Below are 15,959 nucleotides of genomic sequence, written 5' to 3'. Positions count from 1 at the left end.
GAGTGATATTGAATAAGTGTAGGCCTATGTCTTGTATGGTATTATTGGTTACAGTTGAACTATGTTATTTATGTCTCGAAAGGTATTATTGGTTACAGTAGAACAATGTTATGTCTTGTTTGGTATTATTGGCTACAGTAGAACAATGTTATGTCTTGTATGATATAATTGGCTACAGTAGAACAATGTCATCTCTTGTATGATATTATTGGCTTCAGTAGAACAATGTTATCTCTTGTATGATATTATTGGCTACAGTTGAATCATGTTATCTCTTGTATGGTATTATTGGTTACAGTTGAATCATGTTATGTCTTGTATGATATTATTGGTTACAGTAGAACAATGTTATGTCTTGTATGATATCATTGGCTACAGTAGAACAATGTTATGTCTTGTATGATATTATCGGCTACAGTAGAACAATATTATGTGTTGTATGGTATTAGGTACAGTGTTGGGTACGGTAATGGTTTTCAACATGAAACCCACCACCTGAGATGAACTGTCCTTCTATATACATGTGTTCCTGTTACACACATAGGACAGTAATATTATATATATATATATATATATATATATATATATATATATATATATATATATATATATATATATATATATATATACATACACACACACACACACACACACACAAACACACACACACACACACAAACACACACACACACACACACACACACACACACACACACACACACACACACACACACACACACACACACACACAAAACACAAATCACAAATCACAAATACCCTTACAGTAACACTTGCTATGCTTCCCTTGTCTATAATGCATTATAATCTGCTTATAACACTGTAAAATTATCGTTATAAGCACTCATGAATACTCATAATTCTTCATAACCATAACCATAACACATTATAAAGCAACCACCTACGTTGGTGGTTGATTTCCAAATATTTGAAACCAAAGGCCTCCGGCTCGCTCACAAAAATGGGACCCGAAAATATCAAACATTAGTGTGCAAAGAATTATGCAAGGAAACAATGCACACCAAATTTGATTAAATGTATTTAAAATTAAAAGTGATCACGTTTCCTTTGCCAACGTGTTTTTATGGCTGGATATCTACTACAAAAAGGAACAGCAAGTTGCTTGTCAGTTTTTGGCACAGAAAAATGTAGGAATATCCAATAGTTTATTTAGCCTATACTGTATGTCAGGGCCCAGGGGACAACATTTTTCAGGCCACGGACCCCTTAGCTGAGAAAGACATGAAACAGGGACCCCCACTACATACATTTGTGTTGTAGATTAAACTTTTTCATAGCTTCATAGACTTGTTTGACAGCACTATCATCAGTGTTGACCTTTAACTACTTAAAACCTCAGTACTTAGTAAATTTGATTGTTGGCTCAGTACTTGGTCTGCTCTTTTTCCCCTCTACACCAAACCTCTATGCCGAAAATAGCCGATCTACAGTACACGCCCACAACACCTCTCAGCGCTTGTTCCCCTCAGAATAGGGATGCTAGGGTTCAAGTGGTTAAAGGTTTCATGACGTTCAGTTTTACCACACATTAAAAGTCTTTGTCATGGTCCTTCAAACGTGTATAGAAAGTTTTAACAAAAAATTCCACTCCATTGATCCATGGCAGGTGTTTTTCTCTCACATTTCTAAAGCCTTTTCAACTGCAATGAAAAAAGAAATCTTTGCCTGCGTGTGTCGCTGGTGAGGGATTTTGCCTGTCAATCATCGCCTCTGCTCCGCCCCCCCCCCCCCCCCCCCCCCCCCCCCAAAGGAAAGGATAGGGGAGGGGAGGGGCGAGGAGGAGAGTGGGCGGGATTAATCGACTGTGACCTCACTGCCGAAGGGCCAAGCTCAGATTACTTTTCAGCCTAATTATTCAGAAAACCCCAGACCACAGAAAATCCACTGAATGTTCAAAGTTCTGATTTTTTGGGTGTAATTGAGGTCATAAAACCCCAAAAAACATACAAAATAAAAAAAGTGAAAATGAATGTCATAGAACCTTTAATGTAAAGAATTTATAAAACACAAAGATTTGGCGGCCCTTTTGCCCTGTATGAAATACATGAGCAGTAAACACGTGTGTGTGGGTAATCTGAAAGCTGTCTTGAATACAAAGGTTTAGGTCCGTACCTTCCCTGATCGACCTCTTGTATTTCCAGAATCACCACCACCCGTGGCAGGTCTTGACACTGCTGTTGAATGCAATATGTACACCCACCACCCACACACCCACACACACACACACACACACACACACACACACACACACACACACACACACACACACACACACACACACACACACACACATAGATTATTCCTCTAAAAAGTGATTCTAGAACTATTTTCTGAAAACCTATCCATTGTTTTTGTGGTGTTGTTTTTTTTACATTCATGTTTACATTTCATTTTGACATACCACACAACATTTGCAACAACCTATCAATATCACTTTAAAGGCAGAGTAGGAAAAGGAAGTTATCCCATTATTAGATGAGTTAAATACAACAAGACATGACATAGGTATTGGTTAAATAAAGCAATATGCCACTAGAGGTCGCCGTTTTTTATAACGGCTGAGGGGTGTAGTGAGGCAGGAGGCGCTATAGCCGAGTGCCTCCCTCTCAGCCATTATAAAATAGAGGTAAACTGAGACCTTGTGTGGCTTATTGCTTTTCTGAAACGGTCACGAATATGGCAACATGAAAATCATAGACATGTCCCAATTAAAACAGTTCTTAATAATTCACTACAAGAACAACTTATCCAAGAAAGTAGTTCCCGGCTACCAGGAAGGGCAACTTTCTGACAGAGACTAGTGCCTGTTTACTCAGCCAAACAAACACATAGAGAAACAAAACTTCACTGTTAGCTCAATCTAATTGTAGCTAAGATATTTGATAGAAACTACGACGTCTGTGAACTTCCAGTGTAAACTGCTAGCCTAGCTACTGCTGCAGCTGAGAATCCAGCACATATGGTTTGCAAGGGATGGGGAGCGGTTGTTTTCCTTACAAGCCCCGCCCAAAGCCCCTCAGTCACTCGCCGTCCTTCACGGGCGGTGCTCACAAGCCTCGCACGGCCGGGATTTGTAAGGAAAACAAGTGCTCCCCTTCCCTCGTTCAGCTACAGATACACTGGATTACTATAGATACAAATCATGCACCTGTGATTGATATAAACTGATCTAAGGTGTAGATTATAGTGTATTTTATCAAGTCTACTAAACAGAAACCAGCCAATCAGAATCAAGGATTAGGATCCATTTTAAAAAGTTCTATATGGAAGTGCAATGTCAGCTATACTTTTTATTATTAACTTCAGTTGCACTTGTTTTAAAAACGTGTTAATAAATGCATACACATTTACTGTATGATTTGTATACTTCATATTATTACTCTGTTGAATGGCAATACATTTGATAACTTGTATCGGACTCAAACTCAGAGTTTAGGACTTGAGTGCAAAAGACACACTTGTGGCTTACAAAACAGTGACTTATTTCCACCTCTGTATAACATGATACATCATATAGTAATTCAATTAAACTTAATAACTCTTGCCTTTACCTTCCAGATGAATTTTCCCCTTCCATTTGTTCTCAGGTAATGTCAGTATGATCTCTTCTGCATCGAGACCCACCATCACCTCAAATGTTGCATGATAATTCGGTCCAAAGTTTCGACGATAAGGCGCAGTCTGAAACCAGAGATCACTATTAGATAACCATTGAACAATTACTATTGAACTCTTGTATTGTATTGTATTGTATTGTATTGTATTGTATTGTAATACTTCAGTAATACTAGCAATGGTAGCTGGAGTGGAGGTATACTGGTAGTAACACTTGCCGTAGTAGTGGCATTGATAGGATAGTGTCTGTTTTCCTGACTCACCCATTTTAACATATGATACAATAAACCCAGGTTGTAGTTTTAATGTGTTAGACCATATATACCTTAGGATCCACTGTGTATGAAGGAATGCAATCCAGACTGTAGTCTTGGATTGGGATGAGAACACAGTCGGAGGTGGTGTCAATGTGTTCACCCTTGGTTTTCACCTACAAGGACACCAACACATGATCAGAAGGTTCAATTTCATTGCCTGTATAACATGGACAGATTTTCCAATGTTCAATACCAGGATATTTTGACATTGCTCTCTTTTTCTTACTTAGGTCTTAAATTGGCTGTTATATGTGCCCACGCTAGAGCTTTAATCGGTCCTACAATAAATTGCCCGACCCGGCCAAGCCCGACAAACTTTCGTCCCGAGCCCGGCACGAGAGATATGTGACAAATGTGGCCCGGCCCGACAGCACATTTTTATGAACAGCATCAGCCGCAGACCTTTTCTCTTCATTGAATAGTATTGGCTATTCATGATTCATGAAGAACCATTCTACCTTTTTACAACTACAGTTGCACTCATTCTGTTTTTCAAAGTGACTATCACCACTCGGCATAGGCGGCGGGTGAGCCCGACATTTGGGAAGGCTACAGCCAGTGGTGAAAGTGGTTGACATTTCTTGCCGGAACTGACACATGCATGGGCGCGCAGCGCGCGTGCATGCGTCCCGTGCGCACGCGCGCGATTTTTTTTTTGTTTCGGGTCGAAAAATGTGCGGGTTTGGGTGGGTTTTGGTACTTTTTTTCCTTTACTTTATTTCGGTTTTAGGTTTAGGGTTAGGGTTAGGTTAGGGTTACGTTATTTAATTTTCGTTCTCATAAATAAATCCCGTCCCTGAGCCCACCCATGGCTGCACCCCTGATACACATGATGAAAACAGAGCTATATTGTCCAACTTGACCATACTGTACAATACCAAGTACATTTTCAAAAAGCCAAAGTTTAAATGGGGCTGAAGCGGTTTATGTATGTTTTGTCATAATAATTAAAATCCACAAAGTAACTAGTAGTAACTAAAGTTTTCAAATAATTGAGGTGGAGTAAAAGTATAATATTTGCCTCTGAGATGTATTGGAATAGAAATGAAAATATTGCAAATTGTAAATACTCCAGTCAAGTAAAATTACCTTAAAATTATACTCAAGTACAGTATTTGAGTACGTGTACTTAGTTACTTTCCACCACTGTCAGCATTAGATAAGATGAATTACTCACCTTCTGAAAAGATGAAAGAAAACACACTTTTGTTCCATAGCCCCACATTGTCTTGGTTTCAGAGATCATGGTTGTAAATATGAGCTTTTGCCAAAAAGTCTTTATATTCCATAATGTCCCATGACCCACGTCCGTGTTATTTACATTTTGACGATGCACGTTAGTCAAGTGGAGCTGTGTTCCGTGAGCAGAAAGCTGTCAAGTGGCCTCCAGAAAAGAAATCTGGTTTCCTTTCAAAACAATGTGCATTTCAGAATAAGAGGTTTTTTAAAACTCTATCCTTGTAATGTTACAATTCAACACCCGTTTTATTTTGAAATCATACTACTGGAAGTAGAAGTACCCAGGTAGCCTAGTTGAAACTACTTAACTTCACGCGAAAGCAGCAGTTTATGCGGAACGGGGGAGAAAAAAAAAAGAAGTCAGACAAACAGTGGGGGGAAATCACGGATCTGTGAGAGTGTCCCGTCGTACGCACAAATTAATGAATGGTTGTGACGCCCTGTATGTTAATCTGACGTTAGTAGATTATGTTTTATTCTTGAACATGGCCATGGGTCTGTGGCAGGTTATTCAATGTGGGATTTTCACAGCTGCCTTTTTTTTTTTTCATAACGGAACGGCGTTCCGGCACCGAATCTTTTACCGGAACACCGTTCCGGACCGTGCCGGCCCACTTTCACCCCTGGCTACAGCGCCCGCGCGAAGATTTTGCGGTTAATGGGGCGGATTGTGTTAGTTTCTTATAGGTTTTTGGTTACTTTATTTCGGTTTTAGGGTTAGGGTTAGATATTGACCAATTTATACAGAGCCTAAATAATGCCTAAATAATGCTGCGCACATATATTATATCGTCGGTGTCCAGCCGGGACCAGCTAACTCCATTTTCAGTTTTTTTTTTTTTTTTCACAAATCAATGCTATTGAACCCCCTTTACATCTGTGTAAAGTTTTTTTTTTATAATAACCTATGAAAAGTACTAAAAAGCGCCTCTGACGAAAACTCCCAACTCCATTGGATCCTCAAACTGTCCGTCAATGCTTTACCCTCCACCTTTAGCAGAGACTTTAAGTGAACAGTCATTTGCTCTCGGCTCTGGTCACCGTTTTGCGGGGTGTTTTCACCAACCCAGTGACTGGAAGGTTTAGGCAACACACAACAGTGTAATAATAAAATGTTGATGGATAGGTAAATGCAACTGTGGTTGTTATTGTTAGTGCAGTAGGCTACAGATTCTATTATTCATGAATGTATTTTTTATTGATATGCCATTTATTTATTGTTGGTGTGCCATGATTGCTTTTGTTAAATACATTTAGTATTGAGTATTGAGGCAGAATTGTTTGTTGTACTCAACTGTAGAAGAACAACAGTGGTAACAGTTAGATCCATGGATGTTTCCAATGCATGTTAAAATAAAAGTTGTTTAAGTACAGCATTCAGCTTGATCTATACTTAGTATATGAGGATGGCGCACACCATAAATAGCTGATCTCCAAGCTCACAATGCGTTGTGATGTGTTGTGAGCTTTGAGATTCATTGGCAGCTGTTCTTATCAATGATGGACAAAACCTCCTAACTCCACTCAATGATGGACAAAACCTCCTAACTCCACTTGAGCTGGATTTGGGTAAAGTGGTGATAATATAATGACACATGCAAGTATCTGATAATATATAAAGTCACAATACCAAGTTTGATGAGGCAGTATTGCTTTGTTTTAAAAATATAAGGTTTTCTTCATTTTCTGAAAAATGTATATTTTGTTTTTCATTTCCTGAACAATTACCATTTTGGAGTTAGCTGGTTCTGGCCGGACAGCAGCTATATAATTTGCACAATTTCAAAACATTTCCAGGATGACATTTGGGAAGGCTTAGCCTACCCTAGCCTTCATTACCCGCCGCCTATGCCACTCGGCAGTTATCGATTAGATTGGATTTAATATATTCAATTGTTTTACAAGCTCTTCATTCTAATGTCGATGTGAGGTGAGCTGATTAGTGCAGACTGACCGCTGCTGCAGCTGCACTGCATTTACTCTCAAAAGACAGAATATAACTTTACTTTATTCTGTTGGATTAATTCAATAATGCTTCATATACAATGTTGCTGGCTGGCACTGTCACAAGGCTACTTGCTAATGTTTACTGAGGCGCTCAGTGTGACATTATGCCGTTGGTATAGAGTCGGAGTATCTGGGACCTTTTATAAGTACGAGTACTTTTTCAGAGTATTGGACCCGATTCCGATACCCAGTATTGGAGTATCCCTATGTACAATTTAGCAGCCACTCTTATCCAGAGCGATACAATAAGCAAGGTAAACACATACATGAAATGCAGAGAGACAGTGTAGTGCTTGTACACGCACAACACATCAAGTTGCATTTTACCCAATTTGGCCTGTGACCTGAAATGAGTTTGACATCCCGGTCTAAAGAGATTCAAACTCTTAAATGGTAAGTGCATTTATATAGCACCTTCATCCAAAGCACTTTACAATGTGCATTATACTCACCCATTTACACACACTGATGGCGGAGGAAACCATACAAGGGACCAACCTGCTCATCAGGAGCAGTTAGAGGTTCAACTTCTTGCTCAAGGACAGTTCGACAGTAACACAGGGGAAGCCCGGGATTGAACCGGGAACCTTCCGATTCCCAAGCAGCCACTCTACCTCCTGAGCCACTGCCGCCCCCAAATGTTAACTACTCGGTACAGTAACATATCTTACGTCTTCAAGAGGCACATTGGCCGGCAGCAGGAATACACTCAGTTTCCGTGTTTGGCCTTTCGGTGGTTGAAGGAATGGCAGAACTTGACCATATGTTGGACAAATGCAGTTCCACATCTTCCACAGGAGCCCAAAAAGAGACAGGTGGGTCACATCTACAACCACATGAGTCTGGGTCACTTCCAGTGGTTCTAAAAGGTTCCTCTCCTCATCTGTGATGTGGGCCACAGACAGGTCGTCACCTGTGAAAGTTTTTGAAACATTAAAGTAAAAAATAAAGCCTAAACTATGTGTTCTTTGGAGCCAAGCTGGATGCACGGCGGATGATTCCCTTTAAAAATAATTGGACAATGAGAACAATAATTCACCTGAGGTGACTTCACAGTGTGGTAGTTGTAGCTGGCAGACAGACTCCTGAGGACACTTGATGTCAAACAGAGGACCTGCAGGAGTCCCTCCTGTTGACTGGAGCCATCTTTCCTCCCAATGAACAGTCCTGTAGAGGACTTCTCCTTCCCCTGTTGTTTTAAACACCAACCCTGTCACACAGCACTGGAACAGCCCTGCTCTGGGCAACTTGAAGCTGTGACAAAAAAAAAAAAAAAAAAAAATATATATATATATATATATATATATATATATATATATATATATATATATATATATATATATATATATATATATATATATATATATATATATACACACATATATATATATATATATATATATATATATATATATATATATATATATATATATATATATATATATATATATATATATATTGATATAAGTGATTTCATTAGGTCTCATCTTGCCAAATGTTGCATCAAGTTCATTTATAATATCATATTATCATATATCATTTATGGGTTGTTTCAATAACAACATGTTACTGGAAACAAGAAGACTCAGCTGTGGTTAAACTTGTACTGGAACGAAAACCAGTCTTTCCAGTGTGGAAATCCTGGTTTTCGTTCAGAATTGACCAGTATGATCTGGTCTTGACCCCACCTACTGTGTAGCAACTCTAGAGCCTGCCTACTAATATCAATATTGGGGCATTTCGGTGGCATGTTCCCACACATGAATACCGAATCGAGTAGCCTAGTCTCGCCAGTCACTACAAGTTGTTGTTGTGTTTGGGAGGACACACCATATCTGTATCCGCTGACTCTCTCTAGAGCAGATTAGAAGACTGAAAGTCGATCCTTTTCTAGCTGTGGTGAGTGATCAACTGATGGGCTCAAATACATACTATATCAATCTGGGAACCCATTCCGTAAAAAACAAAAACAAAACAAAATATAGCTGCAAGCAGCAATAAGCTGTTTTGAGGATAGGGCAGACAGACAGACAGACAGACAGACAGACAGACAGACAGACAGTGACAGAGTGAGAGAGAGGCATGTCTTGCAGTACTGACTGAGCCATTGGATAGACAGAATTGGATTTCATATGTGGTAAGTTATCATACAGCATGGGTTGCTTATTGCGAACGCGGAAGGAGGCGCGCCGACTCCGCCCAAGTGGAGCTTACTATGAAAGTCTGCTCGGCTTGTGTGTGTGTGTGTGTCTGTGTGTCTGTGTGCAGTGCACTGCCTGGGTGCGGCCGACAGAGGGTGCCAGAGTGCAGCTACAGTCAAAACACAAACACACACACACACACAGAGTCCGTAAATACACAATATTTTCGAGCTGCGTTCGCTTCCAGCGTTCGCGCGTCTTACTTGTTATATATATACAAGCTCATAATGCGTCACATTGTAGATCGGCTGTATGTGGTTACTGTAGGTCTTGTATTAATAATTACATCCGCAAAGTAACAAGTAACTAAAGCTGTCATCTGCTGTAATTGTAGTAGAGTAGAGTAGTAAAGTAAAAGTGCCTAATAATTGTACTGTGCATGTGACAGGTGTGACTGGTGATGAGTGAGAGGGGTGGATCCAATCCATGGGAATAGGGGGAATTCCAAATGATGATCACCTTAACGCATTGTTGGGGATTGAACCAGCGACCTATGGATTCACAGGCTGCCTCTCTTCTCATTGAGCTAGAGATATGGCCTCCCTGATGGTGTCTGTTGATATCTATAGGTTTTTCCGTCCGTTATGAACCAAGCCTCTGTTTCGCTAACTACTGTAGATCACTGGTTCACAAAACATTTACCAATAAAGTTTTTTTTTTGTCTCCTCGGAATGGAAACTAGTGAAAATAGTCGATCTACAAGCTCACAACGTGTTGCTATCTGAAAAGTTGTGAGATTGTAGATCGGCTATTTTCACAAGAAAGTATGTCATACATAAAAAACAACTACTCTCAAAAAAGCATTTCATGTTATTGTTTAAAAATTGCACATGTCTGAATTAACAGGGTCATGTTTTGTACAATGCAATTTAAATGTAAACTGTAATGAGCGGGATTTGAACCAGGGACCTTCGGCACATGAGGCTCACACTTTACTGGTCGAGCTATTGAATCTACAGCATCAGACAGTGAGAAAGGAGAGTCCAACAAAACAAAACAAAAGGGCGAATGAAGTACGTTATACATTGAAAATAACTACTTTCAAGTAAGCATTTCACGTTATCTTTAACAATTGCACATGCATTCATTGATATAGTCATGTTGTGTGCAATGCAATTATAATGAAGTCTACATGAGGTGGGATTCGAACCGGCAACCCTGTGGTTTCAAGGCAGATGATTAAGCGATCAAGCTATTGGACCAACATACCTGAACCAGTGAAAAAGGTCCTCACACATTTATTTGACACAGTTTCACGCGAATTGCTCAGAAATCCTTGGTTTAAATGTTTTTCAAACTGCTCAATATATTTTGGAATGGAAACTAGTGAAAATAGTCGATCTACAAGCTCACAACGCGTTGCTATCTGAAAAGTTGTGAGATTGTAGATCGGCTATTTTCACAAGAAAGTATGTCATACATAAAAAAACAACTACTCTCAAAAAAGCATTTAATGTTATTGTTTAAAAATTGCACATGTCTGAATTAACAGGGTCATGTTTTGTACAATGCAATTTAAATGTAAACTGTAATGAGTGGGATTTGAACCAGGGACCTTGGGCACATGAGGCTCACACTCTACTGGTCGAGCTATTGAATCCACAGCCTCAGACAGTGAGAAAGGAGAATCCAACAAAACAAAACAAAAGGGCGAATGAAGTAAGTCATACATTGAAAATAACTACTTTCAAGTATGCATTTCTCGTTATCTTTAACAATTGCACATGCATTCATTGATACAGTCATGTTGTGTGCAATGCAATTATAATGAAGTCTACATGAGGTGGGATTCGAACCGGCAACCCTGTGGTTTCAAGGCAGATGATTAAGCGATCAAGCTATTGGACCAACACACCTGAACCTGTGAAAAAGGGCCTCACACATTTATTTGACACAGTTTCACGCAAATTGCTCAGAAATCCTTGGTTTAAATGTTTTTCAAACTGCTCAAAATTGCAGACAATCTAAGGGCAGAGGTTACTGGTCAAAGTGATACATGTGTTCCTCATGAGTCAAGGCACATGTGTAAGCAGGTTTAACGGCTGTCGGCCAAACGAGGCATGACTTTTGCCTGTTTAAAGTTTGCATTTTCAAAAAATTGCTATAGCGCCCCCCTTTGACCAATTGGAGTAAGATTGGTTTCAGTGATACTTGGAATGACCCTCTACAATATAGCAAGGGGTCAAACAAATGTGAGTCTGCATGTATGTGTTAGGGGCAGATGAATCATTTTCATAAAACTGCAATTTTCATTGGCTTATAAAAGCTTAACGTTTTCACTTATGGAAAATCCGCTTGCTCACGTCAGTCGGCATTGGTCCAAAGTTCATGTGTAGGCAGTTTCGTACAGATTGCTCAAAAATCCCAGGAGGAGAGTGATTTTTACTGCTTTTTACTGCTTTTCATATAATTCGAAATGGTGGGAGATCTAAAGGTCAGAGGTCAAAAGTCAAACTGTGAAAGTTGTTAGGCATGAGGAGACGCATGTGTGCATCGAAGTTTCATGGCTGTAGGTCAAACAGGGCATGAGTTGTACCTGTTCAAAGTTGGCATGTTCAATTGAGTGCTATAGCGCCACCCTTTGGCCAATGGTTGTGAGTTTCGGGTCTTCGCCGTTTGGCATAGCCCTCTACCATATTGCCGAGTTTCATAAAAAGTTACCACGCGGTTAGGCCAGAACTGCCAAAACCGGCGGAAGAATAAGAAAGCCAAGAGATGCAATAAGGCTTCGAGAGCCTGATAGGCCTCGAAACCTTAACTAGAAAAAGTGCTCCTCGGAGCACAAGTCTCCGCCAGGTCAGGTAGGTTATTGTGGCCCCCTGGTGGCGCTATAATAGGCCAATGTGAAAAGGGTGCCATTTATTCTTAGGCCTTTCACGGCAATCAGACACTGCATTCATGATTTGAGGCATTTTGTGCCAAAAAAATGTTTTGTTAAATTAGACCTGCTGGTGGCGCTATAACAGGCCAATGTGAAAAGGTTGGCATTTGTTCCTTGGCCTACTGGAAATGTGTGTGCGAAATTTCACGGAAATCGCACACTGCGTTCATGATTTGAGGCATTTTGTTGGAAACGGACCTATCCTGCAAACTTTGGAAGCCAATGTTAGCCAATTAGGATGGAATATGAAATATCGGACACATCCGTCTTGATGACATGACTATAGAGATACTGTGTACCGATTTGCGTGATTTTTGGACAGAATCTGAAGGAGTAAGAGCACAAAATGTGTTTTCCAAAGAAGGCAGATGTGAAAAATGCAGGGCAAAGGTTTTTCCTTGGCCTCTAGTGATTGTGCGTACAAAGTTTCACGCAGATCGGTGCAGTTATAGGTAAAAACGTGAATCGGCCTGTTCTAGCGCCACCATGAGGCTGATTTGAACGTTTTTAAGTGCCATTTCTTCTTCGGCCTAATGGGAATGTGCGTGCAGAATTTCACGGAAATCGCATGCTGCGTTGATGATTTGAGGCATTTTGTTAAAAACGAACCAATCATGCAAAGTTTGGAAGGCAATCTTAGCCAATCAGGATGTGATATGGAAAATGGGACAGATCCGTGTTGATCACATTGACTACAGAGATACTGTGTACCGATTTGCGTGATGTTTGGATAAAATCTGTACGAGTAATATCAGAAAATGTGTTTTGCACAAATCAGCCTCCTGGTGGCGCTATAACAGGCCCATGTAAAAGTTTTGGGGCAGAGGTTCTGAATTGGCATCCAGGGAGTGTGTGTGCACAGTTTCGCAGCGACCGGGCCAACGGTGCCGGAGATTAGTCGCTCGCAGACAGAATGGACGGACGGACGGACGGACGGACGGAGGGTAAAACATACTCTCTCGCCATGCCTTCGGCCTGGCGGAGACAATAACCAAAAAAACAGAATCTGTCTTGAGAGATGGTGTACTAATGAAGCTGTTTATGATGATTTACCTGTATTGAGTGGTTTTCTGTTCTGCCGTCTGTTTTGATGAAACGCTCGGTGAAAAACTGGTCTGAAAGACAGAAAGGAAACAAACAATAAGTAACTTTTCTGATGTTCAGTCTGTGATTATTCTGAGGAGCTGGTTTTACTCACAATGTCCATGGCTGAATGATCAACCTCATCAGAGAGCCTACACACACACACACACACACACACACACACACACACACACACACACACACACACACACACACACACACACACACACACACACACACACACACACACACACACACATTTTGGATGTTACTATTTCAGTTAGGAGACAGACACAGTACGCATTAGGGCTAGAGCCGACAGGGTGTACCTGTCCCTCAGCCTAACACCACCACTCTAACCCTTCAACATTAAGCAGCATTATTGCTTTAGTGTCAGCTTTTACAATAATTGAAGTTAAAATCATATTTGTATCTTAGTGCTTTATTTGTATTAGCTTGTGGTTGCAATCTACATTGGTGGGTTCCTCACAGTCTAGCTTGTTTTGGTCCTGTGAAAAACCTGCCAACTGCTGTGCCCTCCCTTAGTTTTAAGACCTTTCGTATATATTTTTTTGTGATGTGGATATTCAGTGGTTTTCTTTTTAGTTCATAGCTATTCGTGCAGGGTCTCAGTGGAGACAGCAGGAGGGAAGGAGTCTCAGTGAAGATGTGTGAGTGGGGTCTCAGTGGAGACATCAGGAGAGATGGTTTAGTGGGGGCATAGAAGGAATGAGTTGAATTCAGGATGTTTTGTGTTTCTTTGGTTTCTGATGTGTAATCAAGCATTATTAGTTTTTTAGGGGACACATGTTTGATCTTAGGGGGGAGGTGTTATGGCCATAGGGTCATATGTGTATTTTCCTGTGTGGTGTTGCCCTCTGTATTGTCTTTTGTCTTTCTTTTTTTTGGCAAATCGTTATTTATAATCTCATGAAATATACAATACAATACTAAATTGATATCACTCTCACTATCTCTCTCGTTGTTTGAGATACGTGCCAGCAATAAATACACACACACAGAGCAGAGGATTACACACACAACGCTGGGGTGCCTGTGTGTGCAGCCCCTCCACTCCTGCCTCACTCACACTCAGTGTAATGCTGCCGCTGTGTTCTTTATCGTTGCTCGTATTATCGTCGTTCTATTTATGTAAGCTAAAGGCTCGTCAAGATGGCATGTGCAGAACCTTCGCAATCCGTTTTGATTGATAAATATAACAGCCCTCCTGCTGTTTGGATAAACCATGGATTTGAATCCGATGAACATGGAAGGCACTAACAAGCCCATATGCAAGAGATGCTACCGAACGGTGCCAATAAAAGGAGCTAACACGACCAACTTATCAAAGCACCTCCAAGACAGACACGCCGACCTATACAAATAATTCAAAGAGGTTGACAACAGCATAACTTGAAGCCCACAGGTCCAGTAAATTTGTTGATGAGTGTGTTGTTGTCCTATTAGCGATAACTAAAGCTAACCAACGCTAGGTTGCATATCCGGTCTAGAGAGGATACGGAAAAGATTCTCAGTTTGCGTGGGTGTGGACAGGATACAGTTTGAGTAGGCGGGCCTTAGACCGGATGCATTTGTTAATATCTGAATAGAAACCAAGATGATGGGGTTGACTAATGGTCAGACAGAAATGAACTTAGATGCTGTTGTGCTTCACAACTTCACTTTTATGTGTACTTTGGTTCATTTCTAAGATTACTAAGATCATAGTTATTTTAAAGGCCTGATTAAAAGAAAAAAATAACAAAATTAATGTTTATAAAAATCAAACTATTTCTCTTGTATTTCTCTTTCAGCACCAGAGAGAGAGAGAGAGAGAGAAGTTGAGAAGACTCAACCTGCAGCAAAAACGACACAATCACAGCCTAAAATAACAGCTGTCTTTGAACAACAAAGACAGTATGATGCAACTTCAAATGAAGCCAAGAAATTGAACAGGGCTGTTAGCAGAGTACATTTGCATGGATCAGGTCCTGGATTCAGACAACTTATTCAACAGTTAAACAATAGATATTCCCTTCCTTCACGTAATCATTTCATGATCACTGAAATCCCTGCCCTGTACAATGAAATAACAAAATCAAATCACGGACAGTCTTCAGGGGAATCCTTTCTTTTCATGCACCACTGACCTATGGACCAGCAGGGCCACGTCCACATTCATGGCAGTAACTCTACAATTTTTAACAGACTCCTGGGACATGCAGAGCTGGTGTTTGGGCTGTGTTGGGCTGCAGTCTGAGCACACAGGGGACAGCTTGAAGGAGGCATTGGAGGAGATGGTACATGAAACATGGAAGCTGGACATGTCAAATATGGCTGGTATCACTAATAATGCCTCAAACAATAAGAAGGCATTTCAGCAGGCCTTCACATGGGTCCCCTGCTTTGGGCACAACCTCCACCTTACCATTAACAAGGGCCTGAATATAGGCCATGTGCTAGAGGTACTGTCGAGGTTAAGAAAGACGGTGTCTACGTTCAGCAGGTCTCCAAAGATGTTTCGACAGTTCAAAATAAAACAAAAAAGTTTGAAGCTGGAAGACCACATATTGATCC

The 15,959-nt window shown here is 40.5% G+C and overlaps 1 protein-coding gene across 1 annotated transcript in view; it reads right to left on the bottom strand.

The window, feature by feature from the left end:
* LOC311051985 (uncharacterized protein) overlaps nt 1–15,959 on the bottom strand; it is a 156,567-nt gene that overhangs the window by 14,281 nt on the left and 126,327 nt on the right. The window contains exons 17-23 of the mRNA XM_084066730.1: nt 13,498–13,534; nt 13,353–13,414; nt 8,257–8,471; nt 7,889–8,130; nt 3,980–4,084; nt 3,591–3,720; nt 2,152–2,213 (exon numbers count right to left, since the gene is read on the bottom strand). Of these exons, the coding sequence (XP_083922856.1) occupies nt 2,152–2,213; nt 3,591–3,720; nt 3,980–4,084; nt 7,889–8,130; nt 8,257–8,471; nt 13,353–13,414; nt 13,498–13,534 (853 nt within the window). The remainder of the gene's footprint in view (nt 1–2,151; nt 2,214–3,590; nt 3,721–3,979; nt 4,085–7,888; nt 8,131–8,256; nt 8,472–13,352; nt 13,415–13,497; nt 13,535–15,959) is intronic.

This window comes from Gymnoscopelus microlampas, assembly GCF_963454915.1.
Source record: "Gymnoscopelus microlampas genome assembly, chromosome: 1".
Classification (NCBI taxonomy): domain Eukaryota; kingdom Metazoa; phylum Chordata; class Actinopteri; order Myctophiformes; family Myctophidae; genus Gymnoscopelus; species Gymnoscopelus microlampas.
Note: the sequence above shows the minus strand (reverse complement) of the source record. Positions and strands in the feature narration are given on the sequence as shown.